This window comes from Drosophila melanogaster, chromosome 3R, assembly GCF_000001215.4.
Source record: "Drosophila melanogaster chromosome 3R".
Classification (NCBI taxonomy): Eukaryota; Metazoa; Arthropoda; class Insecta; order Diptera; family Drosophilidae; genus Drosophila; species Drosophila melanogaster.
This window is the reverse complement of record NT_033777.3, coordinates 21,493,378-21,520,841: the sequence shown is the minus strand read 5'-3', so window position 1 is coordinate 21,520,841 and position 27,464 is coordinate 21,493,378. Positions and strand designations below refer to the sequence as shown.

The 27,464-nt window shown below is 43.3% G+C and overlaps 1 protein-coding gene and 1 long non-coding RNA gene across 2 annotated transcripts; one reads left to right on the top strand and one right to left on the bottom strand.

The window, feature by feature from the left end:
- Positions 1-8,027: 8,027 nt before the first annotated feature.
- Positions 8,028-20,856, bottom strand: C15. The gene is made up of 4 exons (NM_057525.3): positions 20,412-20,856; positions 18,173-18,588; positions 13,483-13,711; positions 8,028-8,793 (listed from the first exon to the last, which is right to left on the bottom strand). The coding sequence occupies exons 1-4, from the start codon at positions 20,582-20,584 to the stop codon at positions 8,592-8,594; spliced, it is 1,020 nt and encodes a 339-aa protein (NP_476873.2). The 5' UTR covers positions 20,585-20,856; the 3' UTR covers positions 8,028-8,591.
- Positions 20,857-21,436: 580 nt separating this feature from the next.
- lncRNA:CR44032 (long non-coding RNA:CR44032) lies at positions 21,437-22,210 on the top strand. The gene has a single exon (NR_125223.1). It is a non-coding gene; the product is annotated as a long non-coding RNA:CR44032 (long non-coding RNA).
- Positions 22,211-27,464: the final 5,254 nt, after the last annotated feature.

Here is a 27,464-nt window from a genome sequence, read left to right as displayed (position 1 = left end):
TCATTTCAAATTGGTCGACATTGATAAGAATAATATCTATCAGTTATTTTATAAAGTAAGAACATTGTCTTTGGCTCCAATATTTCTCTAGTACAAACTTACACAACGTACTTAAACTTTTTAGGCATTTTAGTTCTCGAGACTTTCAGAGGTCTTGATCAAGAACAGGAATACTTCTAATATATCTTTTAATATTAATAGAAAAAGCAGTACACTAAAAAGGTTCGATTACTTAATTAACTAAGATTTTTTAACATATTTTGGCTCATGATAATACATAAGTACTAACTTAATAAGAAGAATATTTAAAAATAACGTGTTTGGTTAATCGGCATTATTTTTCAGTATCTCCACAGCTGCTATTTGGATTCTACATGGTCCGCATTTCTATCCTATTTCTACACAAATTTGAACAAAAACTCCGCTGAGCATTTCATGTATAGTGGCTCCACCTTTACGGTCTACTTCCGAACTACTATTCTGGTAGCGGCCGACTTTAGTTTCCGATGGCGCCACTATATACATTTTTGATTACTTATTTACGAGGTCTAAATATTATTTAGTAAAATAATAATTACCAAGTTAAAATAAGAAAATGTTTAAATAATCTGTGTTAAGCTTTTAGATAGTAGTGGTCAGTATAGCAAGTTTCAGTTAAGCTTTTAAAGAGTAGTGGTCAGTATAGCAAGGAGTAGCGTTTTCATCTAGACATAGTCACACAGATATATGCCATTTTAAATATTCATAAAAAGAGAGCAAACATTTAAAATCTACCGCACGCAACATCTCTTTGCATTAAATATATAAACATACATATTTTATATATGCGATTACATGACTACTGCAATATGGCTTTCAAGTTTTGGTTTAGATGGTCCAGTTTGTTCTTAGAAACTATATAGTACCTTGATGAAAAAGATGCGTGAGGCAGTATTGAATCTAAAAATCATACAACCGTGAATTTTTAGTTTAACCTACATATACGATCCCATCCGTGCAATCTAACATATTTAAAATTTTATATGTAATTACTATCGAAAAGCTTTGTGCGTTCCTTAAAAAGCCTTGAAAAAATGGCTACAAGTCAGATGCAATGATAATAACGATGCTATCGTTTATTTACGAATTTGGGTCATTATCATCAATCAACTTTTTCCCGTCAGTTTGCGGCTGGGTGCGATTATGGCAGCCGTTAAAACGGGTTGAAGCCCCCAGTTTGGGGATGGTGAAAATCGATTTGGTAAAGTCTCGTTTCAAGATGTTCTGATAAAACCATATTTCATATTCCCTTCCCCATTGCAAGCTGATTTCTGGAAAAACAATTCTTTTAATAAAGCGCAGGACATTAAAAGAGCACAAATCAATTTGGGGAACATGCAGATCCTGGTGCTCATCTTGTAAATGGCCCAATCAAATTACTATGGGGACGGGGCCAGCGTTGCGCATTTATGACAAATGTTGTGCGCCTTGATGAGAAAACAATGTAGGCACGTTTTTATGCGACTCCTGGTCCTTTGAGCTGCCTTCATTCCGACGGGGATGAAGGCACGGGACAGGACACGCCGATGAGGTTATGGCTGAGGAACTGACGAACGGCGCTCAGCATCTCGCAGTTAATTACCGTAAGTGGCACGGCGATAGTTGTTAGTTGGCCGGTGAGTGCCGAGTGCTGGTGGCTGGATGCACCTGCCACCCGGAATACGGCTGCCTGCCACGGCATCGGACAGTCGCAAGTGGCGGATCAGGCAAATCAAACGCCCTGCCATCCGGCTAAGCCGGCTCATCATTCACGGAATCCATTCATAAAAAAGATATATGACACAGTCACGCAGAAAACACGGCGAATTCTGTGCTTCAAATTGAATTGCAAACGAGCTAATCGATCCTCGGGGAGGGAGGGCGGTAGGCAGGGACCAGGACACGCGCTCGAGGTCCTTTTGCCTGGTGCTTGGGGAATATGAATTTATATCTTTTAATCTGCGACAGCAGCAATGACTGCCTCTGCCCTCTGCCCACCCGCCCTCGGCCAGTGCACACAAATAGAAGTGAATTTAAGGACGCAGGACATATTTCAACAGAGCGACTGCACTCTGCCTCTGTTTATTGTCTCTGTCAAGTGGGCCTTCGGGGTGTAAAGTGTCCACTCCCACTGGGAGTGGGCGAAGTGGGCGGATTGGGCAGATTGACGTCCTTGTAATTGCATTAAAATGCAATTCGAATTGCCGGTCGACCGCCGATTGCGACTTTTCCCAGGCCACTGTCAGCTGCGGAACTCCAGTTGCCAGTCTGTCGGGTCGCTGAGTGCCATCGAGTGTAGGTGTCATCGACATCCTACCTGGCTCCCTATCTCCCAGGACTGCGTAAACTGTATTGATAGCTGCCTTCAACGCGTTTCCCACTTCCTTGCGGCTGCGATTCGATGGGGCAAAGGGCACCAGGACATTTTGAGGGACATTCGTGCGCAGAATGGGTACCTTTTCAGTTGCTTCTTGTCCTTTATAGCACATTTAGTCAAGTTATATTATAATAAGCTCTGCTTTAAAATACATAGCTTGTTGAATACTTTAGATACAACAAAGGATTCTGAATCCACTGATTAACATTTCAGTACGAAGCAAGCTAGGTTTTCACTTCCCTGCTTTGAATATAGCAGAACTAAAAAGATTTATACTTTAAGTAGTCTGATTGAATTTGAGCTATGATAATTTGTATATGCTACATTTTCAAATAGGTTAGTTTCACATTTTCATAAATTCTCATATGAATATATATATACATATATATATAATATATGAATATATATGAAGGAGCTGACTTCATGTTAATGTGTGTAATAAGAGCTAAATCTTTTCAGTAATACTATTTAATAATTTGGAAATAAACCAGAAACATAAATTAATTATTTTAGCTAAGTCTTTCTATATATCTGTCCTAAAAAAAACCCTCTTCTGTCAATCTTTTTCCCATGCATTTTTATCTAACTTACATCGCATTTATGCGAGTAGCATCTGCTACCAGCGATCACTCCTGGGGACCAAGTGTTATCTGCTGAGAAAGTCTCGGCACTTGATGGAACCAAATTCCATTCCCAACCCCCCTTGGCCGGTCAAACACTCAACTCCGATACAAGCGGATAACAATTATATTAAACAGCAGGCAAAACAACATCGACGCAGGATTTGTAACAGGATACGCGTGTAACCACGAAACGGGGAGTCGGCAATCGCAGCATCGCCAGCAAACGACAAAACACCCTTTCAATTAAATATTTGAAAACAACATTTGGCAATTATACAATTGACACCATGGGCCGAGAGTGGGGTGGTGGTGGTGGATGTGGGTGTGGAAGGGGATGTTCATGTTCCGAACACGACTTCATCAATTTGAAATGTTGCCAAGCGCGTGACTCAAAAGGCACGCGCGTCATTTCCTGGCGGGCTCAGTTCGGGGATCGGATCTCCCGAGGCCGCAGGGATTTGAATAAGGATAGACCGAAAAGCCAGCCAGGCAGCCATTCAGCCAGCCCGCTCATAAACAACATTCAACAACATCAACAACAAGGACAAGTTGTGCGCGTTTAACATTAGTCAACGACATGAACCTGCCACCCCGCCGCCCACAGATACGCCCTTGCCTTTTTATGCCAGCTCTTTTATTGCCTCCCCATTCGTTTGTCGTTTACTTTTACGGCGCAACATTTATTTGGCCGGACAAATCAGTGGTTATACCCGGAGTACCCGGGTTAGGCATTTTAATATGCATTTGGGAAAAATTTGTCCGGTAGCTTCTTTTTTGTTTCAATTTGCCAGCGTAGTCGGCCCACAAATGCGTGAAAATTTGAGGAGCAGCAGTCAGTCTGCCGAGCTGATTGCCCAAATCCTGTCCAGCTTTCTTTGAATTATTCACGTGGCAGCTGCGAGTTTTGACTGGCTCCGGACGGGCGAAAGAAAAATTACGCAGAAATCAAAACTTCCCCCGAAGACCACTTACAGAAAGTCCGAGTGAGCGTTCTCCACACAGGATGAATCCAAGAAAAAAGGTCAGATTCTGTTGTGTGGCAAATAAAAGATGCAAATGTCTCGTCCGTGAAATGGACAACTGGGAACTGGGCCCAAAACAAGAAAGGCATCTAAGCAAAGTCGGACAGCAAATGAAATGAGAGTCAAGTTATGGAGAAGACCGGCCTCGGCAATTTAAATACCTGAGATGGCGACCTCTTAAACGGACACAGGAGACCTGGATGCGGAATATTTTGAGCTACCTTGATTGGCTTTTTCCAAACGGCTGTGTCCTGCGAACCGAACTGACACTTCCTGCGAGCCAGTAATTAATGTTCGCCATTGATTTCCGGCCGGCAACGAACGACAAGCAGGGCAATTTTCACGCCATAACTCTAATGGAATTCAACATAAATTTTCCAGACTTTTCAATATTTTATTAGCCTTTTTGGACGGAGCGTGGCCATAAAATTGAAATGTTTTCGACCAGACTCGAGCTCTGGCAGCACGTCAAAGTCAGTGGGGTTTTTTTTATGGCGTTTCATTGGCTGGTCGGTTATAAATTTGTGTGTTCGGCAATAAATACCAGAATAATTCTATCGCAGCCATTCGCACGTGGAAGGTCGACCATCCTGTTGACACTTGTGGGTTGGGCTGCGGAGTGCTGTAAAAAAGATCGAACCACCCCGAAACCAATTTCGAGTTCAATGCTGACCATCGAGTTGAGAGCTCGGTCCTAGCACTTTACACACTTTTTATCTGCTGGTGATGTGATTTTGCACTCAATTGGAAACAAACTCGATTAAATTTTCATGTCAAATTGCATGGGAAAATCAGATACATGACTTGCCACTCCTCGCACGTGGGCTGTTTATTGAAGACTTGATCTGTTATTGTCATCGCATCGAGTTTGACTCGTTTGGCTAATCGTTGTTTGTCAGTCGGATTCATAATTAAAGTCCTTCGAAGGACTTGACCTTAAATTGCTTGCAGGTCATTATCTTATAGTGTAAATAATTTAGAGCCATTTAATATGTAACAAGTTTTAATTTAATGCAAAATCAAAAAAAAAAAAATGTAACCCTTGATTCTAAATATATATATAATTTAATATATTTTCTATGCTGACATAAGCTCTTTTTAAATATTGCTTGATTGTCAAACTGTGTAAATCTTTGCTACTTTTCGCCCCTTTCCAGTGTCACACCGCGCTAATGTGTCCTTTGATAAGGGTAAGGCCTCCTTTTTTTCATGACTGCCAACAGAACTTGCTTGTTTGCAAGACAATAATTGCAGATTGCTGCTTTGTTTGACTCAGAAACCCTTTTAAAGAAATCAATTTCCAAAAATCCCCAACTAATCGATGTTTAAGCCTCAACAGATAGCATCTAAATCGGGACTCCCCCGAGAACAAAAACTAAAGCAAACAAATAGTGGACCGCGTCATGTGAGCGAGCGGACAAGCTAATGACAAGTTTAATCATTAGTTTTCAGCACAAACGAGCGGTGCGGCCATTAGAGCGCTGTTAGTTGTGGGTCCAAAGTCGCCGTGTACATACACCAGACAGGGGTTAGTGTATGAAACGGGGGTTGGGTGTGATTAGCGCCCTCCATTTATTTCATTTTTAAGCCCATTTGGTGCACCGTTTTTAACGACGTCCATGCGGCGGTGGAAGGGAGACGGCTAATGACAGTTGGCCGTTTTTTGTTTGCCAGAAGACCAGAACAATGGCCGCCCTGTTTCGTTTTTACAACCGCACTCATATTGCGGCGAAACAAGCTCGTCGCTTGTAGCTCGTACGTTAGGTGAAATGGTTTTCTTTATGACGTTTTTACGACGGCCCGTTCCGACAGGGGGTCGCCATAATTAGACAGCCCCCCAAACAGCCATATGCACACACTCACACTCACCTGTACTCGTACCTACATACCTGCGTGCAGCGATAGGAACTCATATTTAATTTAAATGTCCCCCAATGCCCGATAATCAGTCGCTGTCACAGGGCACAGTTAGCAGTGCCTCCGCGGAGCAGCTGAGCGGAAAAGCAGCAGCGCCCTGAGTGACAGACTGCAAACTCTCCAACTTGTTGTCAACTCTTTTGTGGCTTAGTTTTTCAATGGATGAAAAACTAATTTGAAAATGTGCTTAGCTTTGTGGCTCTTGCTGGCTTTGGCTGGCTCTGCTCCAGATACAGATACAGGTCCAGATCCATAATGTCTGCCACCGGCGACCGCCATCCGTGAGCTTAAATCCTTTTCAATCTTACCATAATCCAAATTGACACGTACATGTGCAGCTGGACGTGCGAGGAGTCCTGGCTCCGGCGATCCGGATCCGTAGTATCTGTATCTGTATCTGTATCTGCGTCTGTATCTGGTTCCGTATCCTGTCTTGTTGACCAACCGCATTCTGTTCGGGCTGTTCGTTTGTATTTTTCATACTCGCATCCACTTTTTTGACTGACACACGCCCATCCGCCCCCTGGTCACTTCCAATTTGGCTTTTCCTTTTCGGGGGATTTTCGTTCGCAAGGCCGAAAACTTTGGAGCACTCCGGCCGGTGTCCAGTCGTTATGCTGGTTATCCTGTTATCGAGGACTCGACCCACTTCCGTTCGGGGCCAAAGTCGCTTCATGTTGTATTACACTAAGTGGACACAAATAGATTGGAGTTCGGCCTGTCCGCAAGTTTGCTCAATAATCAATCAAACCTGGGACTCGAAAGCCCAATTCGGGATCCCGGGGCAGCAGCAGCATCAACGGTAGCCAATTAGGGGCTACCCCACATGCAATGCCACACACTCGATGGGGCCAAGGATTCAAACGAATCGGGATGCCATCCTCATTACATACAAAATTTGATTTCTTCGCTGGCCGCCGGCCACAAAGAAATAAAGCAAAGATTGTCCAATTAAACGCAATTTATGCGAATTTCCAAGTAGACCAGTTTGTGCATCATATCGAGAGTACGCACTTAAAGAAAATAAATTTATCAATGCACAATACTCGCCACAGGATATATAAAAGCTATTAATTAGTACTTAAATTATCTTGAAAGCGTAACTGTCGTAGTAAAGCTATTAAAATTAATATATATAGATAGGTGCATAAATATCTAGTGCTGTTTACATTGTCGTGATACATATTTTGTATTCATTTATTGTGGTATGGATATGTGTGCTGTTCATAAATCAATTTATATCAAAATACTTAAATTATCGCATGTTTTTTCGCAGTGCACTCACATCCACAAGCCCGGCAGCGGCGAATGCCAAATTAAAAAGGTGTCTCTGCTGAAGCCCCAATAAACAGCATTTGATCGGTCCTCGTCTGCAACTTTGTGGGGCGCCGTCTTTCAACTCCCGGGACCCTAAAATCGTTTACTTCCGCACAGGCGGCCAACGACCACCGGCCAACTTGTAGGAGTTGAGGTCCGATTGGGGTCGGGACCGAACTCGGCGCTAATGTGACAGCGGCAACACTTTGGAGGCGGAGGACCCTGTAGAAGATGCCTCTAAGTATAGGGCTACCTGTCCGGCGGCGCCTGTTTGTTTTGCTTTCAGCGCAAAAACACGTAATACACTTATAATGAACGGCCTCGGATATTCGCCGCTAATTGTTGTTGGTTTTTCGGGGTCGAGCATATGGCTGATTTTTTTATGAGCATCCCAGTCATTAGCACGTCGAATGGTATCCGGTTGAGGAGCAGGTTTCTATCAAAATTGGTCTATTGATCGAAACACCCAGTCCTGTCAATAAGCGTCTATAAATCATCTTCAATGGGGTATTTGTACTAGTTAAGGGTTGAGACAGAGCCGATTAAATGCGGAACTCAACTGAAAAGGCAGGGAAACATCCCCTGACTTTTGATTTCGTTTGTTTTGGGGGAGTTTTTTATCAATTGCTACCTATTTGGTATCCAAACAAGAATTGATGTGGTCAAATAACCAAAAGAAACTTATTCTCCAGAACTGAAAGATCCAGTTCTATACTATTGTAAAAAAGCCAAAACCAAATACCTCTGTTCTTTGATTCAATAATATGTTTATTTTCATTGCTCATCCTCTCTACTTTTCAATAATCGTACATGTTTTTAGGGTTCATAATTTATAATACTAGGTAATGCCATTCGCTTAAGCCTACAGACAGATGTTACAATTACAATACATTACAATTACAATCCGTATATAATTTTGTATATTAAATATATTATTACTAAATGTGGCTTCCAAGCTCACTGCGACGTTTTGAGATGCGGTTTGCTTCTGCCGAACTGTCGAAACTGTCGAACAATAACTAAGATCCTAAATGCACCGCTACGAAACGCAAAACGGAAATTCCAGATTCTACACAAACTTAAAGCGCTGTTTCGGGGTCACCATCGCAAATCCTCGTCATCCCGGCATCGGTTAGGTAAGCGTCACTACAGAGTAAAGCTAGGTATTTACAGTGGGCGCTCGAGGCGACGCCCCTCTTTCCTATGTACAGTACAGTGCAAACTGTCCGTTCATCCGAACTATGTACAAAGCGAAGTGTATCACAAATAAACCAGCTCCCGCCAAACTTCAGGCTCCGTCCGCCGATGGCGCCCCGATTAGCAGCCCGCCGCATGCGACGCCTCTGCCCACGGCTGTAGTCCGTGCAACGCAGCCAGCGGTGCCCCGTTCACGCCCCCCTGGGAACCCAGGGGTGCCGAAGGAGGCGCGAATCCCTTGCTGATGGCCTCCGCCTGGAGGGACAGCATCAGTCTGTTCGCCGCCTGCCGCTCCGCCTCGCGCTCCTCGGCCGTCTGTCGTCTGAAATGGAGAAAAAGAAGGTAATGGTAAGTAACTGGCCAGGTCATGGATAAAACTTTCATTAAGAATCTATTTAAATATTATTGAAATATGGTTTAAGGCTTAATAAGGATAACTTGTGTTTCGTAAGGCTCAAGTTCTCTTTGGAAGTTCTGTACTATACGCTTTTTATGAAACTTAAGTTGTTCAAAGAAAATGAAAGTGGTGACGTTTGCTAGAATACATTAAAAATTGTGATAGTTTGATCCACTCTTAATTCATTTCCTTGATTAACATTTAAATTCTGACATATTCCCCCTAATTACTACGAAATTGCTTATGGGAAGTATAGGATATAGGGTTCGGATTGAATTTATTTAACGAATTTCAAAGTTGCAACATCTGCCCCGGCTCAATCGATACATTGGATGACCGTGAATCTTATCTGGCAAATAGTATCGCCTAATGTACATATTCATTATGGAAAACCAATTTGCCGCAAACCCATTTCAGTGGCTCACACCTGTCCAATTGGGGCCTAATCAGGGGCTCATCAAGTCATTATGTGGGCGGCCTACAAAGACCATTTAAAACTAATCAAATCAAATATGCTGACTGCTGTACAGGCACAGTGCTCCATCGATTGTGCTTGTTTCTGCGGAAAATGGAAAATTAATTTTGTGCCGAGCTGGAGCTGTGTACGTAAATTGCATTTTGAATGCCCCCAGCTTAAAGGGATTTGGCCAACTCCCCCAACTTCCAACTTGTGCCCTGCCAGCTGATAAATAATTCAGGGCTGAATTGCACTGCAGATGCAGCAACTCCGGCCCGCGTTTGCGCAGCATGTTGCTCTAATTGTGGCCATGGACCCGCACCACCATCACCACCACCGCCCGAGCACCGGAGAGACCCTCCACCTCCACTTCACAAGCGATGCTCCATCCAGTGGTATATCCACCCCCGCAGAGCTAGGGGTTGTTCTGCGCCATCTTGAATATTTCATGAGCTAATGAAGTTCTTATGTTTCGACTAAAGAGGCGGAGGAAGGGGTTGCCCGAATTATAACCACAACTAGGCGAGGCTAGCACATGGCAAACATATATCATAATTATTGTTTAATATGCTTTCATTACGGTTTTCAGGTTTTCATCAGCATTGTCATCGTTCAAACTACGCTTTCGTAACTCGCAAGTGGGCTTCATTAAAAATACATTAGCCTGGGCGTTTAGTGCAAACTTTTGGGCCCACAAATTGGATAACTAGCTTGTGTCTTTACGGCTGACTAGCAGCCAACTTAAATGAGAAGTGGATATATGGCTAGTTAGCAAAATGATTTCATTTAATATGATCTATAACATCTTTAGTTAATCAATTATACATTTATTTTAGGTAATTCTGAAAAGTGTTTTTTTTTTTAACTGCAAATTGCTTTCTTACTCACAACTAACACAACTAACACCCCGATTTCCAATTGCTGGCAAAACAATTCAATTGTCGTTTTCGCGTTGGAAGTGAGTTATTATGCAGCAAGCACTTCGCTTTTACTTTTTCACCTTTTCGCCTTCAAGCTGGCTTTATCGGGCAGCATTTTTACCAGCTACCGCATGAAAAATTCAACGAAAATTGATTAAAAACTCCAAAAAGGCCAGGCTAACGAAGCCGGCTCTGTGAGCTTGGGATGTGTGCGGGCTTAATTCGCTGTTTGGGGTTGAGACAGAGACACGATTGTAATTTATCTTCGGGCACGATGCTGGGAAATGTAACAAACGCTTTACAAATGTTAAATGTTAGTCTCTAGGCGCCATCGCGTTGATGTGGAAAGTTTCTGTTGCCATCCGCGATAAGTAATGGCCCGACATTAGCCTAAAATGTTTATTAAAACCCGGCGCATAAATCTCCTTAGCTCCCCCGCCCCAGGGTACCAATTGTCGCCAACGGAGGCAGCTGCTGTTTAAGACTTTTCCGGTCATGTCCTGGTAATTAAAATCATTTCACACATTGCACGCGAACGATGTCGGCAAGTCGAGATGAAGATAGCGGTCCCCAAAAAGGTCCTGTGGTAATTATCCCCAAAGACATAACAATTTAGCCAGACCATCAATTGACTGGCCAAGGCGTCCAAGGAGCTTTCAGGCCAAGATCCCAAGGGAACGGCCCACCACCAACTTGAAGATTCTTCGCAGGACACGTGCCGACGGGCGAAACAAGATTGCGAGTTAATTTACAAATGGCCCTCGCCATTGTAATTAATTTTATTTGATTTTTCGGCTCCGGCCGCAAAAACTTTGCTTTCAGTCAAATTGATTTTTGTTCTGCGGTCAAAGTTGCTTTCTGGCATGTGTGTAAATTTTTAATTAGCCAGCTTTCAGCAGGAAAACTTTCGCACATGCCAGGCAATTACCATGAAGTACCAGCTAAGCTAAGCTAAACTAAGATTTTGCAAGAATATTTTTGAGTGGGATGGAAATGTTTCGGATGATGAACGAGCGTGTAATTAAAAAGGGTTTAGCGGCAGCTTGATTTATGGGTGTAAAACTAATTGAGTTATAGACCCGGAGAATGAGGGAAAAGGACCCAGACAGAAGTCCGACTCTGCCATTTGTTTCGGAGCCACATGGATAAAACGCCCGGAAGTGTGCTACACTTTTTTGTATCCGTATTTGTATCTGTATCTGCGTTGTGTATGTATCTGCTTTGGCAGATTGCTCCTCGTCTTTTTTTCTTGCCTTTTTGCTAAACACATTGTCAGACAGTGACGGGCAACAGGAGTTCATTCATTTGGCCGCACAATTTGTTATTAATAATTGATGGCAAGTGTTGCTGTTCTTGTTGAATCCAATCGAATCGAATCACTCAATATACAGACAATTCTCGTAATGAGGCACTCACCTTGTCGCAAACGAGTTGCTATTTATTAAGAATTGGGCAAGAGACAACAGTTTCGCAATCTTTATTTGCTGTCTAATGGGCAACTGGCACATAGCACATACGCCACGTTGGACAGGGCTAATTATTCAAATTACTGGCAAATGCAGCGCAGTGTGCATTAAGGCAATTATGTGAGCACATTACATATACCCTGGATATTTACGAGTAGTGCCGCCTCGTAATCATGGCAACTATAATGTGCCATTGCCATTTCACTTAACCGCAAACGAGCCGTGGCCGAGGCGGTTGCCGGTGACGCTGCCGTTAACAAAATTGCGTTTTACATCATTAATTTTTACGAGCTGGAATAGGCCCAAAATGGCTGATAAGCCAGGAGGACTGGGCTCTAAAAATGTCTGAAATGCCTGAAAACGCCGCCTGCTAAGCGGCAATTAACGCGACTTAAGCGCCGTCCCGCCAGCTTTCCCGCCTTGCTGCTTTCCCGACTTGCCGCTTTCCCTGCTCCCTTTCCTGGGAAAGTGGGAAACTTCGGCCATTTAGCCGCCATTTGCCATCGTCTTTATGACGGCCACTAATCGCATATGAGTGCAAGACTATCCGAACTCATCCGCTCAAATAATTTCATATTCAAATACTTTTAGTTGACGGTAATAAAAAAGAAACCAATTAGGCGCACGCAATATCACGCATCAATACCCCGCCAAATTGGGCACATGTTTTGTCTGACTAATTTCGGTTTCAAATAAATAGTCATTTGCATGTGAAAGTGAGTACAAGAGTTTTACTAATAGGGGCCACATAAATCAGAAATTCCTTTGTCATCTGACACCTAGCTTTGGTACACCCAATTATTTAAAAGGAAACTAAAAGAAATAATGTTGATACAATACAATGTAAGTAACCAATTCGGAAAATGTAAATAATTAGAAAATTGTCATATTTATGTAGAGTATGCTCGCAAGAGTACGTAATAACACTTTATTGGTGTATCAAAATGTTAATCGAATTAACTGCCCAAGTAATTATTGCAACTACAAAACGTATAACTATGATTTTGAATGGAATTTTTTAATACGAGTGCTATGTCTGCCTTAATGCGACTCTAAGCCATATAGTTAGCCAGGCATTGCAACTGCCATAAAAAACTTGGCAATTAGCTTGTTTAACAAGAGCGCTCTTTGTGGCTACAAAATGCAGCTACCTACCCCTCTCCGTAAGCCTCGTAAATATGCTCCCCTTTTTCTTGGGGCTGGGTGCTGTTCATTTAATGTGCTCATGCATATTGTATAAGCCATTTGCTCCCCGTTTATGCGCGTCGGGCTTTGATGCCCTATAATCTAGTTGAGTTACACCGTACTGGGCATTAGCCGTGTAAGAAGAAAGTTTCTGAATTATACAAAGAATAATTATCTAAATTTAGTATGAACGAACTTAATCTACAGTAATGTTTCTATTTGGCGGATTGTTATTTGAAATAAAAAGAAAGAGAAATAAAATTACATGAAATGTTTGAACGAGCATCATTAAATTACTATAAAATAATAATAATTACTAAGCACGCATTTCTAGGGCATTTTCACGTCGGCTATTTTCTGCCCTCGGTCTGTTTAACAAAAGCCTTTTGTGCATATTGTAGTTTAAAACGGCACGTAAAAAACGAAAAAGCGGGGGGGTGGGGGGTATAGAAGAGGGTAAGTGTCAAGCTGTCAGCACTTCCAAGCACGGAAAAACAGTAGCTGCTCAAGGGTATGGGTATTGATTTTTGCCTCTAGCCCAGCGGGATGCGCTGCGAAAGGGAAAATTGGAAATCTGGACACTCACCTCCACTTGGTGCGTCGGTTCTGGAACCACGTCTTCACCTGGGCATCGGTCATCTTCAGTCCGCGGGCCAGTGCCGCTCGCTCCGCGGATGCCAGATACTTTTGCTTGTGGAAGCGCTTCTCCAACTCGGCCACCTGGATGCGCGTGAAGGATGTGCGTGGCTTTTTCCTCTTCGGCGGCGTGCGATTCTGGTAGGGATGTCCGATCCGTCGGGCGATCGGAAAGGCAGCTGTAACGAGAGGGATGTTAAGTACTTAATAACGCTCGCTCAGATTCTCTTTATTCTCTCTACATACACCTGTAGTCATATAATAAACTGAAGGGATGATCTCCAAAAAATTAATAATATGTGCATCTAGAGTAGTATAGAAGCATTTTCTATAAGGTGTTTCTTATTTAAGTTTTAATGAAACTTTCCATATCCAAAGATAATACCGGCAATAGTAAAAGATTTATGCTCTTGCTTATTCGAAAAGCTTCAATTTGTTAAGTAACTATGTTCATTAAGAACCGATAAGCAATTGAGTGCACTCACAAAATGGGAATGTTTATCATTTCTTAGACTTGAAACGCTTTTAAACAAGGGGCTTGTTATACAATTTTCAGCAAGGAAACCCTCTCGAATTTTAGATGCGAGTCCTGCGATTGCATCTGTATCCGTCTCCCCTGCGTGCGGTAAGTGTCCTGGCGGGCAATTAGCAAACAATAAATTCCTAGATAACTGGCCATTTCCGAGCGCCGCTTCCGGAGTTGCGCGGCGGCACCTGTGCGCCTGCGAGTACTTAGCGCTGCTGGCTACTCGATACCTGTTAGCTCATAGCTGTTACCTGGCTGCCTAAATGGCTAAGTGGCTAAATACGACCCCTCCCGCTGGGAAATCAATTTGGAGGCCGCTGACGCGCTGGCTCGCTGCCTTGCTGCCTAATGGCCAAGGATTGAGGTTTCGGGCGGCGGTCTAGCAGGAGCCCTTATCGCCGCCTCTTGTAGACAAAGCACGCGACATCCATTTCCATTCGGATTGAGGTTGAGTCATAAAGTCGCGCTCGGAGGACGCATAAGTGACCCAGTGTCCGAGTCTGGATCTCTGGGTTTTTGGTTTGTGGATTTCTCGATTTGTGGATTCGGGCGCGGAACGGTGGCTGAGCCTGTGCTGGCGCTGAACCTTTTAAAATTCCTGCCAGTCGCCGTTGTGTGTGTTTTGTTGTTTATTGGGCGCGATAAGGCGGGCACAGTGCGCGCCGAAACTGTAAGGCGTTCGGCCACTCGCTCACAACAACGCAACACGAGAGACAATTAGGAAACCGGATTACCGACTGACTGATCCGCAGATGAGGTCAAGTGAAAAATTGGAGGGAAATTAGCTGGTCAGCATTTGTGCAATTTAATGGCCAAACGCCGCCGGGAAAATAGCAACTATTTCATTATTAATAAAGATTTTTAACACAATTTAGCAATGATTAATTTAAAACCATACTGATAATGCCACAAAACTATTCAAATTAATCAACTGTCACTCAATTCTTTGAATGCCATTTTAATCGCAGACAACGAAAAAACATGATTGAAAGAAATCTTAATACATTTATGCAAAAAGCAATTTGTTTATATCATTCCTGGTAGAGAAAAATACGTGTAGTTTCAGTAAAGGTGGCAAATGTTTAAATGATCTAATTTCAAGTGTGCTCATTAGCATTGCATAAAGCAGAATGTACTGCTTTCTCAGTTCTTAACTTATTTAAGGAACCTAAAAACTTTAGCGATACATTCAACATGATTTTGAAAATACACGCGCAACTCGTTAACTGGAGCGTAAATGTTCAATGATTTGCAGCGTAAGTCGGATTTTCCCAATCCCTTGGAATACTTTCTAAAGTATGAAAACCTTTTCAATGTGCATATAACTTTTCGTTTTAAACCCGACCAGCTCCCATTGAAACTGAGTTGTGTTTATGGGTGTCCAAGTTGGCGTAGGAAAATGGCGTTGGGCTGTCAAAAGCCATCAAATGCCGGCGAACGAATGGCGGGTGTTAAGCTGACAAATCATGCATCTTATTGCGACTTTTCTCGGTAACCCTTTTTTCGGGCTTTTCCCGCCCAGGGGATAAACTTTCGAGGCTGGGTGCATAAATTTTTCAAAGGTTTTCGGGTCGGAGGTCTTGTGGCTTGCCGATCATTTGAATATTTCAGGCAATATCAATTTCAATAAAAAGCCATTTATCGCACCACATAAGCAGCAGCCTCGGGATTTTCCCCTCTGCCGCAGCTCAGATGTGTGTATCCTTCAAGGATGTAACATATCCGCTTAGAGGGAGGTTAAGGCGCATAAGCATAATTTTATAGCTTTCCGGCACTCCACCGTGCTCCACCGAGCTTATTTATGATGTTTCGCACAAGCTAACACAAGTATCTTTAAGATACAGATGGCGGTGAGTGTGTGGCTGCGGCCGAGAAGTCTCACCAGAAATACCTAAAATAATGCAAAAAGCTTTTAGCATGCATTATTGATGACGGCCTGTGGCTGGGACTGGTTTCCTCCCACTCCGCTATTTTGGTCTCTTTTCAAAAGTGCTGCACTCTGACCTTTGCTAGTGATTTGGATTAGTTATATACTAGTTACCTCAAGACTAGCACGTAACCAATCAAAGCGCATGCAAATGGGAACTGTTAAATGGCAAATTAGTATACAGTCTCACGGAGTTTACATCATTTTTTAATATTAAATACTAAATTACTAAAGGAGCTCCCTAGTAAAGGGAATTTCTATACACTAGCCTATAGATCCTACTCCGCCATTGATTGGTAACATTCGTGTGGGCAAGTGTCGTGACAAAAGCCCAACTCCCTTCCAATCAGGCTATTATGGCTGTTATGAAACTGCATTAGGGCGTGCATGGCCGAAAAGTAATTGGCGCCTGCTGCGACGTAGTTTCCCAAAAAATAACGAGAATTAACATGCGATGGTTATTAATCATATGGCGCTAAGGGCCCCGGCGGAAGAGAGAGGAGCACTTTGGTCGCGGGAAGGGATCGGATCGGATCGGATCGGATCCGCACCCTGGACGCTCGTTTGTCTTGTTAATGAAAAAAGCCAAGGCGCCAGCTTATCAGCCACAAGGCAAGCGACACAATAAACACAAAAAGACACAGACGTTGGCCGAGACCAAGACCAAGACGAAAACGAAGATGTTGACAAAACGAAACCGAGCGGCAGAAGCTTGGATCACCCGGCGGGCTCATAAGTGTGCCCCTCAGGTGGAATAGTCGACTCGAAGTGACTGATCCGATCCCATTCCATTCTATACGATCCACTCGATCGAATGCCCCTCCTCGGCGGATATACACACAAGTATGGATATGGATATGCAGCCCTCGGATCGCCAGCATTCGACTGGCTAATTAAAAGCTGACCATGTCAGTTGGACTCAAATGTGAAGTGCGGTATGCGGCGATAAATAAGCCGGCGAGGACAGAAAACTCACTCGCTGAGCCCAGCGACCGCCCAATGCGTAATTAATTCCTTTTCGAGCGCAGCGCGAAATTAAAAAGTCATGTAAACCAGCTCATTAAAATAACTAAAATGAAGAAAAAGGCCAAACAGCTAACCAGAACCACTGGGCGGATGTCGGCCATAAAAGCCCGTCAGATTGCCGGGCTGCGCTGCTCCTAAGCAGCTTTTCCACATCACAAGGCCGAAAAAGGCCCGAATATTATGAGTTATAGGATCCGAACCCTATCGGGATCCCCCTTCCACACCATTGAAGATCCCTCGGCTGCCGAGGCGTAATAAAATCAACGCCGTCTCATTATTTCAAAGGGCTCGCGCTGTGCCCATCGCTTGTAGCTACAAGTGAAGCTCATAATGTAAACAAATTAACAAAAAGGGAGCCAGAAGACCCAGCTGCACGTGAAGTTGCAGATTCAGATGGAATACAGATACAGATTCGGATACGGATTCAGAGGACCAGCGACAGATACAGATACAAATTCAACTGCGCATGCGCATGCAAATAAGAAGGCGCATCTCATTCCTGAGTCGCTTCTGGGCGGCGGCTCAGCGTTAAGTTTTTAACTTAAGCTGCGATTGCGCATTTGAAGGCAAACATGTTTTTATACTTTAGCATCCCAAGCTCACCAGAGTGAGTGTACACTGAGCGAAAATTCGTATTATGAGACCTGTGTTCTAGCCTTAAGCTGTTTCTTACCCACAGAAAATACCATCTAATAGACCATCGTAATTATATTATAAGGAAATATGTAAGTAAGCCCTTTTAGACCATTAGACAACGTTCTTCGCACCTTATTTTCAACAATGAATATACAAAAATATGTTTTATCAAGAAGTTTAAAATTATGTTCCTACACCCTATTGCACAATTGAATGCATCCAACTACGCGTTATGTAGGCACATATATAACATTTTTATTCTTAATGTTACCAATTCTTTTATTTCAAATGCCACATTTTCTCTTGGTGCACGAATGTGTTGGCCAACAATGACATGCCGATAGGCATGTTGCCTTAAAAGTCTTCTCTGATCGTGCTTATTTGGGGAACAGTAGCAATTGCCACCGCGGGTCATTGGAGGATCGCTCCCCCGAAAGATCTCGGCGAACATGGGCCATCCCGACATGGGGGCCCCGAATGGGTTGGATTTGGCAAACCCTCTTGACTTCGCTGCTATTCACTCACCTGCCAACCGATCCTTGACCGCCTGATGTGCCAGCGCCGCGTGATGCAGTGGCGGTAGTGCCCAGGTGAGCGGCGTTCTCTGGGGCGGTACACGTAGCACATGACCGCCGGCCGCTGAGGGATAGAGATGCGGATACGAGTATAGTGCTGCGGCGCTTCCGTATGTCGAGTTGGCGATGCTGGTGGCCAGCTTATAGGCCAGGTCGTGGTCCTCCTGCTGCAGTAGCTCCTTCTCCTCGCCCTTTTCGCCGCTGTTGTTGTTGTTGCTGCTGGAGCCCGGACTGCTGCTGAGCAGGTGGTTGTTGTTGTTGTGGTGGTGGTGACTCGTCTCGAAGGGCTTGGATAGCAGGCGTGATATGCTGAAGGGCAGATTCTCACTGGACGAGGAGCGCGTCTGCTCCGACTGCAGGGACTCGCTGGGAATAAAAACCGGAGAAAAGACATCAGAATCGAAGGGAAAGAAGCCCTCTGGAGGTGCGGGCTCATTAAAATGTGTCGCCCGATAAGCGGGAAAGCCTGAGAACATTGACTATAATTAAGTCTGTTGCAGTGCGTACCAGTCTCGGAACCACTAACCAAAAGCCCACGCGAGCGGATAAGCCGAGTTGACGACATGACATGCAGAACCCGTGTGGCCACCGCTGCGTATACGCAATGCGGCTGGAAATGAAGTAATTATGCAAATGCTGACGGCCGTTAGAGGCATTTAATACGCGCCCATAAATCATCAAATGCCATCAACTGACGCACCGAAAACAAGTCACGCACGGCATTTAATTTATAAATCCAAAAAGTAAAAACCCATTTGGAACAGGAATGGAATTGTATCGGAACAATGATCTCAAATCGCCAACCACCGACACACAGACACTTTCCAATATCAAAAGTTATGAGCAAACACATATTATTTCACTGGCCAAAACTTGCTGCTATCTGGTGATCTACATTCGCTGGAACGCGGGTTTTATGGCATTTTTATGACGATCTCTATTAAAATGTTAATCCGACAAACGATTTCGTCTTTGTCCGGCATTCAAGCCGAAGATCCAACTCCAGATTGAGCCCCAAATGGACCCCAATGTCTTATCACAGCCCGTTTTTGGCGCCTTACTAATGTGCGTTTTATCGTCGTCGTCTATTGGAAACCCTGGCCATCCGTGAACTATGTAAATTCAGGGAGTTTCTTTGGCACTTTATGGGACATTTCGACTTGATTCTTTTGGTGGCTTTGTGGTCAATTCATTAGCGTTTAAGAGGTTTGTTCACACTGTTCTTCTAAGCGCACAAACGCTTGAATGGGATCAGTTAACACGGTCTGCTGGATGCTCTGGCATCTTGTTATCCCCTTTTGTCGCTGGAAAATGGGACCATTTGTAAGAGCGGACAATGGGGCTTAAACATCAACGCATTTCAATGGCGTTGAGCCACGATTCGAAAAATAGGATTTGTGAGCATTATGAGTGACAATGTTAAAGATCGTAAAACAGTGGGAGTTATGAGCTCGTAATAACAAATGCAAATAGCTTTTCTCCGCCACAATACTTGTTTGACTTTTATAGGGCAATAAAATAAGACTGTATGCCAACTATTATAACTATAGCTTATAGATCTTTTTCTCTCAGTTAGTCGATCAAATTGCTGTCGATCTAAATTTTGACTTATGAGTAATTAACGAATAATGTGGCCAACTAAATCAAGCCCAGTACTTACAAAAAAATATTTATTAATTTGCATGATGATCATAACCATCAAGAGTAAACGAAAAACTGAGCTTTTTCTTTAATATATTTTTTTTGGGGATTTTCCGTAATGAATTGTTTCAGACCAATTATTATGTTTGTACATCGTATAATTTGAAAGTAAAGCCATTATTATTATTAATAGAGATGCAATCTCTTTTCAAGTTTAGTGTAGCAGATTATTTACGATACAATTAAACCAAAAATATTTTTTATTGTTCGATTTTGCAACGTACATAAATTCAGACGTTATTCATATTTGAAAAATATTTACCAAAATGAATTTTAAAAAAAAAGGCCTCTTCAGTTTTAAGTAAGTAGTACGGAAGCCAAAGCATTTTATCACAATCTAGTTAAAAAAATAATATATGTATGTATATGTAGAAGTCTTATTGTAATTGGAAGATCTGCTTATTTATGGTATATCTATACTGATAATATCTATATTTTTGGGACATTTTTCCTACTTCCTGGTTCTATTTAAAAGCTCTCCTTCTCACCTCAATGGCGTTTCGGACTCGTCGTAGCAGCTGCCGCCGTCCATATCCACATCGGATCCGCTGCCACATGACATCCGCGAGTCCGAGTCCACATCCACGTGGATCTCCTGTTCCTCCACCTCTTCGCCGTGCTCGTTCTCGTGCTCATGGTCATCCTCCTCGTGGCTGGACATTTTGGCAATTAGTGGCGCCAATTTGGAGCTCGCTCACTGCACTTTTCGAATCTTATTGGGCACTCTTTTCTCTTAATAGTTAGATGTAGAGTGTTTCAACCGCGAAGCACACACTAATCGTCCGATTGATTTCAATTCAGTTTCCGCGCTTAAGCACTACCCGTTGCGGGAAATTCCAACTGAGAACTGCTTTGGATTCACGGATTACGGTCTACGGATTAAAGTTTACGGATTACGGATGGCGAATTGCGAGCTGGGAGCGGACGCGTGCTAGCGGGCGAAAACGCTTTTCATAAATGCAATCAAATTGTGCCGACGGCCGCTGCTCTGCCTGCCCTCTGCCGACTTGGCTGCCTCTGCCGATTGCTGGTGGGTTTGGGCTGTTGGAGTGAGCCGGAAACAAGTCAAACCAGTTGCCCGACGTCGACGCCGCTGCCGACTTCCTTCCTATTTCGGTTAAGAGCCAGTTTGCCACCTTGTTTGAACCTAACCTACCATAATACCAGCAACCTGCCTCTTCTGGTTGGTCCACCCTTGAGCCATCCATCCCGCTCTGATCGCACATGCGCCTGACTGCCTCTCGCTCGTGGAAACAGGTTTCGCTCTGCCCGCCGATGGGCAGCACTGGTCGGTAATTGAGCCACGGGGCGTGGCCTCGGCCAACCGCCATTGGCCGCTGGCCGGAGTTTGCCCCACACACTTGCCACTCTCGACGTCCACTTCCCGCTGGCAGTTGCGACGACATTTTAAATGGAAAACGTTTTGCTTTTGGGGTTTTTTATTAGACGAGAGCATGAAGAGAATGTATTTTTATTTCGATTGTTTCTATTTTCAGGTTAGCCAAGCGTTACCACTCTGCCTCGCTCTGTCTCACTCGCTCGCCCGCAAATCACCCCTGCAGAGCGAGTCAGCCAACTGACGAGCGAAAGAGATCACATCCGCCCGCCGACTCTTTTCCGCGGAAGTGCAAATGTGGCAGATTAATAGCACAATTGGAAATAGCGTTCTGTCAGCTTGAGTTCACAAAGCAGCGGATTTGGCCAGGAGGGCTGCCCTGCACCACCGCCTAATGTCACCCCTCACCACCTCACACCGCTTACTACTGAGATCTTTATTAGCGCCAAGAGTTCTACGCGCTATCGCCTGGCATTTGGCAGGCGGCGATTGCGATAAGCAGACTCGAGCTGAAGCCACAGGAATCCAATCCATTTGCCCCGGCCATGCGAATGCAAATTGCGCGGCATGCAGTGGATGCAGCAGCTCTGGCATTTTCCACAAGTTCACCCCACGGGTTAATTGACAGTTTTTCTTGGGCACGAGCCATGTTACTGCTCATCGCTGGCCGGGATCTCGGTCCTAGTCTTAGTCTCAGTTTCAGGTGTTGTTCTAGCCGGCCTGGATGGAATGCGTGTGTGTGGCCAGAAGCGATTGCGTACTCCGTTTTCATTAGCTGAGATAGCTGAGTCGAGATGTGGAATGTGAACCCCTTCAGAATAAGGCAATGTTATGAAAATCCCAAATCCTATTTGCGATAACTTGGATAATGCATTACTACGCTTAGGAGATTCGCTACTGGTCAGAGGATAATTATATCTATATTTCATAATAAAGGGTTACTATATCTCTACTTGCACAGTTTGGTTACTCTTAAACATGATTTGCTTTAAGGTCTTATATTGTACCTCACAAATACTATTCTGTGATTTAAAAGAGTGCCAATGTATGTACATATTGATCACTGGTTTTAAGCTGCATATGCAGCTTTTTGTTCAATGTTAAATTATGTTAGTTAATTATATCTACATATCTTTACCTATCTTTATAATATCATTATTCATAATTTGATTATTATTCAATTTTTCTTGAGAGTGGGCTGCAGAATCAAACCGTTCACTTTGCATTTAAACGGAGTCCGATCCTAGAAGTAACGACTATAAATATTCATTTCTGCACTTAACTGGCCATGTTTCTGTGTCAGACACGAGCAAAAAATCATGGCCAAAAATGAAGAAAGGCAATTACTGCATATTCAATTGGCAAGGCACACAAAAGCACACGCACACCACTTGGCAGTGGAAAGGACTCTGGAAAAAGTCACGAGGCGAACTCCATTTCTCTTCGTACCGCCTCGCAATGTCATTGTTGCTGTTTTGCTGCTGCTGCTGGCAGTCGTTGGTTGGTAGGCCTTGTAGTCGGCTAATTGGATTTCATTTGGGCAGAAACAACGCAGAAACAATTGCCGTAATAAAAGCAACAAAGATAGCAACAACAGCGCCCCATCCACGGCAATTGTAATGCAATTTTAATGCAAAACGAGAGGCGGCCAACATTTTTATTGCATTTTTACTTTTATTTCACTTAATAGCAGGCAACAACAATAACTGCAGCGGCAGCAACGACGAGGAATTGGTGCTTGGTATGAATACGAAATGATGAGGCTCAGACCACCACATCGCATTCATGCAGGGGCAGGAGGAGATGGCTAAGAGGCTGGTGGTGGTGGTTCCGATTCCAAGATGAGAACGAGATGACGGTGGGCGATGGGCGGTGGCAGGGCTGTGGAAAATTAGTATGCAGCGTCGCACTGCAGTCGGGTGGCAGACAAAACAGCAACAACCAGAACAAACTTAGCCTAAGTGTATCTACACAATCACTGGGAGAATAGGTTGTGTCTTTCAGATTATTGGTGAAATTCAATTAACTTTAAATCAGTTAACTGCTTGTCGACTTTCTGTGAAAATCCTTATATTTAGTTGTAGGATATTTTTTTAGTACCCACCTAAAGGATCACCGATTTGGCGTACCCGCTTGGTCTAAAACCTTGGAGCTCCAATCTCATAGCTTTATAGGGTAAGGATACAGGATAAAACCAACCTCTGGAATCTAATTGTTATCTTTACAGTACTTTTGGAGTTTTAACTTCTCAGAGCTGAATATTCCTAATAATCAATGTCTGAAAAAATATAATTTTATAATTGTTACCGAAGGTAAAACCAAATTAGTTGGAATAAATGCCCGAACTTCTTTCAGTGTATGCACTGTAACTGGTGCAGCCACAGCTTCAGTCGTTGCCACTTGACTTTATTGGCAACTTCATGGAATATTCAGCAGCAAAGTTTGGCGCAAGTGCCTCCGAATAATACCGCCCCAGGAGTCGCTCCAACCGCTCCTGCCGTTCGAAATCCTGGCAGTGCTGCCAACCTCATTTGGTATGCATTTTTATTTGGCTCATATACAAATGGCGGAGCACGGCGCGACTTTGGTTCGCCGTTGGGGTTGGGGGATGTGATCCAGATTGGTGTGACAGCGGGGCTTGTGGGGGTTGCCGAGCTCTGCAGACCAAGTGTCACTTAAAATGCCAATACTGATTATAGCCATCTCTTGCGCTCCCTCTCTGACTTCAGGCATCTGTCTCACTTTCTCTCAGGATGGCGCAGCAAGGATTTTATGTGCGGTCAGGGCTGGGCTATTATTGGTGACAGTTTTACCTTTATGCGAATCTAAAATGCAAACATACCCGGGAATACTTTGTATGAATACCAAAGACATCGCCATATACGGGTAGAGATGGTCCACTAGCTAATGAATAAGGAGGGAATATAGACTAATACCTTTCCTTCCCTAACTCCTAAAAAACATATCTAGTTTCAAGCTTTAAGGTTTTTTAAATCGCATCTCAAATAGCTATCCATACTTTGTCAGTACCTCACTAAATACTACCTTGCCATCACTGCTATCGGTATCTCGATATGTGGGTTGGTTCATTCGGTGATTTCCCTCAACGCAAGGAAGGGTGCTATCCTTGGTGAAATCGAACTTAAGTTCCTTTCCAGAGCAAGGCCGTCGTGATTGTTTTTTGAAACTCGATCCGTCTGTCCACACTTGACTTCGATTAGGCCAGGCTGCCCAAAATGGCTTGAATGCGTGTGTTTTTGTTTTAGCCAATTGGCCACACAATTTGCCAACCAATAAATTAACGCATCAATAATTGATCAGACTTGAGGCCTGAAGTAGGTGTAGTAGTGTGTGTGCGGGGAAAATATTTTGCCAATTTCAAGGCGAACGGGGAGAAGTGAACGGCGCCCCACGTCTCTGGTAATTTGGCTCAAACGATTGCCTAAAAGCGTCTAAAATCAGCAACTGTGGTTTCTTTCTTTGTTCTTGGGGCTGTTGGAGTGTTGTTAGAGACATTTCTGAAAATGATTTGAAAGCAAATCCTATGTTGAACGTAACGAATGCCCTGGATTCATGTAGTCAAATAGAAAGAAACCTTTCTGATCCTGTTAAGCACAGTGAGTTTTGATTAGGATCACTAGAAGATTCGATCTATATACGTAAAGATCTCAATAACTAAAAGAACTAGAAGGTTGATATTAAGCATGTAGATTCCAGAGAATGCCCTTAGTGATACCGATTGCCATAAATTTAAAAACTGTCTCTTTCAAAGTAATATGGTCAAGAAACCTAACTTCAGCATACTTGGTCAACTTACTTTCACGAGTCTAAAAATTTTTATAATTATTCATCCAACAGTCTTATCAAAAACATGCCCTTAAATAGTAAAATATTAAACGAGGCAAAGTGATACTTGAAATTTGTATAACCTTTTTATTTTTAATCAGTCCACATATATAAGAAACCGCTTTGTCAGTGAGATCACGAGGGCAGCTCAATTAAACATGGTCCTAAATGTAAAATGTTTGTTTCGTAAATTTCCCAAAGAGAAACGGTGTGAGGATTCCAAAGCCCCTTTTATTTCGCTATAACCATAAGGGTGCTTCTAATTAATTTCGCACCCACTCCAATCACCTTGATTTTCACGAAGAGCTACTGATTTTATGCACCGCACTCTGGCACTTACATATGTATGTAAGCTGATGTAACCATATAGAAATACATGAGCTCATGTTTGTTGCATGTATATGGGCATTTTTAATAAGTAACTGATTTCCTTCACGCATTTCTCACTGCCGCACAAAAGACTTCCCTTCTTCAGCCCAGTGCTTTCCCCTTTCGTCCACGCGCCTCCTCGAATTTTGGCCCATTTGGTGGGTGCCGTTTTAGCCGTTTTATAAATTAGATATGACCGCGCGCTGTTCCAGTCAAGGCTTTGGGCCGCAAACGCAAATTTGGCACAGTTTTCGGGGCCTAAATGTGTTTTCTGCGGGGAAACTGTGGGTGGTTGTGGGGGTGTTCTGATTGCGATTGTCTGGATGGGCGACACACCGTTAAGCAGTTCATTTGTAGGCAATTTTCGTATGATTACGAACAATTGCGGCACTCTCCTGCGATTAGCCTAAAATTTATGGATGCCTTGCAATGGGGAGCCATGATTTTTATTGTTTTCGGTGCGGGATTGAGTCTGCGGTGGGGTTGGTTATGCAGGGGTTGTATGATATGTGGGTCATAAATTCGCTGAATGCGTATCTCGTTTTATGCTAAAAATTAATTAGCTAACAACAACGGTGTTTGATATACGGTTAAATGTGATTCCATAACAAGTAAAAACTCTCTTTTTTCCAAAACAAATTAGTCCATTGAACTAATTTTAATAACCGCTCTTTTAGCTTTATATTGAGGAAAATATTCAAGTTTTACTATCGTTTCGCCACATAAAAATAATTAAATAAGACACGCTCGTAAAAGCCGAGCAAAACAGCGTCACAGCAACTCGGAGCTTTCGTTTAGGCCACTTTGGACATAGGCCTCCATAAAATGACTAAACAAATGATTCCACCGGCGGCCCAGATGTCGGACAGACATTAGATATTTTGAAAGCAAATTATAACATTTAAGTGCCATTCAAATGCGGATCGTAAAAGTGTCGCTCTGTGCCTTTCCGGACACTGGTTTCGAATCTAAGTTTCTACAACCCGTTCGCCTGTGATTTGCATATACAAATTGGCTAAATGCATTTAATCGCCGCGATCGGGTTACAAATATTAAGCGGACACCTTCCCACATGGTTCCAGCATTATTATCTCAACTACCCCAGTTAATTGCTTAATTTGTTGAGAAACACTGCTGAGGCCCTCGGGGCATTAGAGCGGGCATTGGGAATTTTTACGATTCCTATTCCGATTCCGATTTTCCAGCGACCTTTCTACCTGCCCTCGTGCCGAAATGCATATAGATTGCTGTATGCAATGGGCATGAGTCATATTCGATCTTTCTGGGATGCAATTTGCTTATCGACACTCCGAAAACGACTCGAGAAATGCGTGTCTCCTGGCGGTGGCTTCAATAATTTTATTGCCGAGGCCCTCGTCGACGGCGACGTCGCTGCAATCAATTAGCATTGTGACCTGTTTCTCTACCGCTCTTGCCTGCCACCCATCCCTCCTCGCCCCTCGCATTCTTATCACTTTGACGCGCTTGTTAATGAACGAGCTGAGGCTGAGGCCGAAACTACACTGTGAGAAATGCTCGCTTGACGCGTGGAATAGGTATCTATATAATAGATACGAATGTAGTTGTTGGATTAATATATTTCGAGGATACTTTATCCTATTACTCTTGAATGTTATATTTAAGGATATCTTTGGTAGTTTCTTTAGCAATATAAGCAATATAGATACTCAAATAACTTTAGAAACTGTGTATAGACCGCTCATCTCAAAATTGCTTATTAGAGGCAAAATCTAAAGAACAGGTTAGATCTCTCAGTGCACTAACTCGGGGAACTTGGGGTCGAGACTCCCCTGGAATCAACGAAAAGCCACGTTCCGTGCCCCTCGCCGCTCATATTTTGATGCATCGATCTGTGAGCGACTTTGTTTTGTGCTGTTATGATTATTGTTATGGCGCCGTTTCTTAAAAGCTTTTTGCTTAAAATGCATTTTAAATGTTAATTAAAATGTGTTTATTTCTTCAAGCAAAT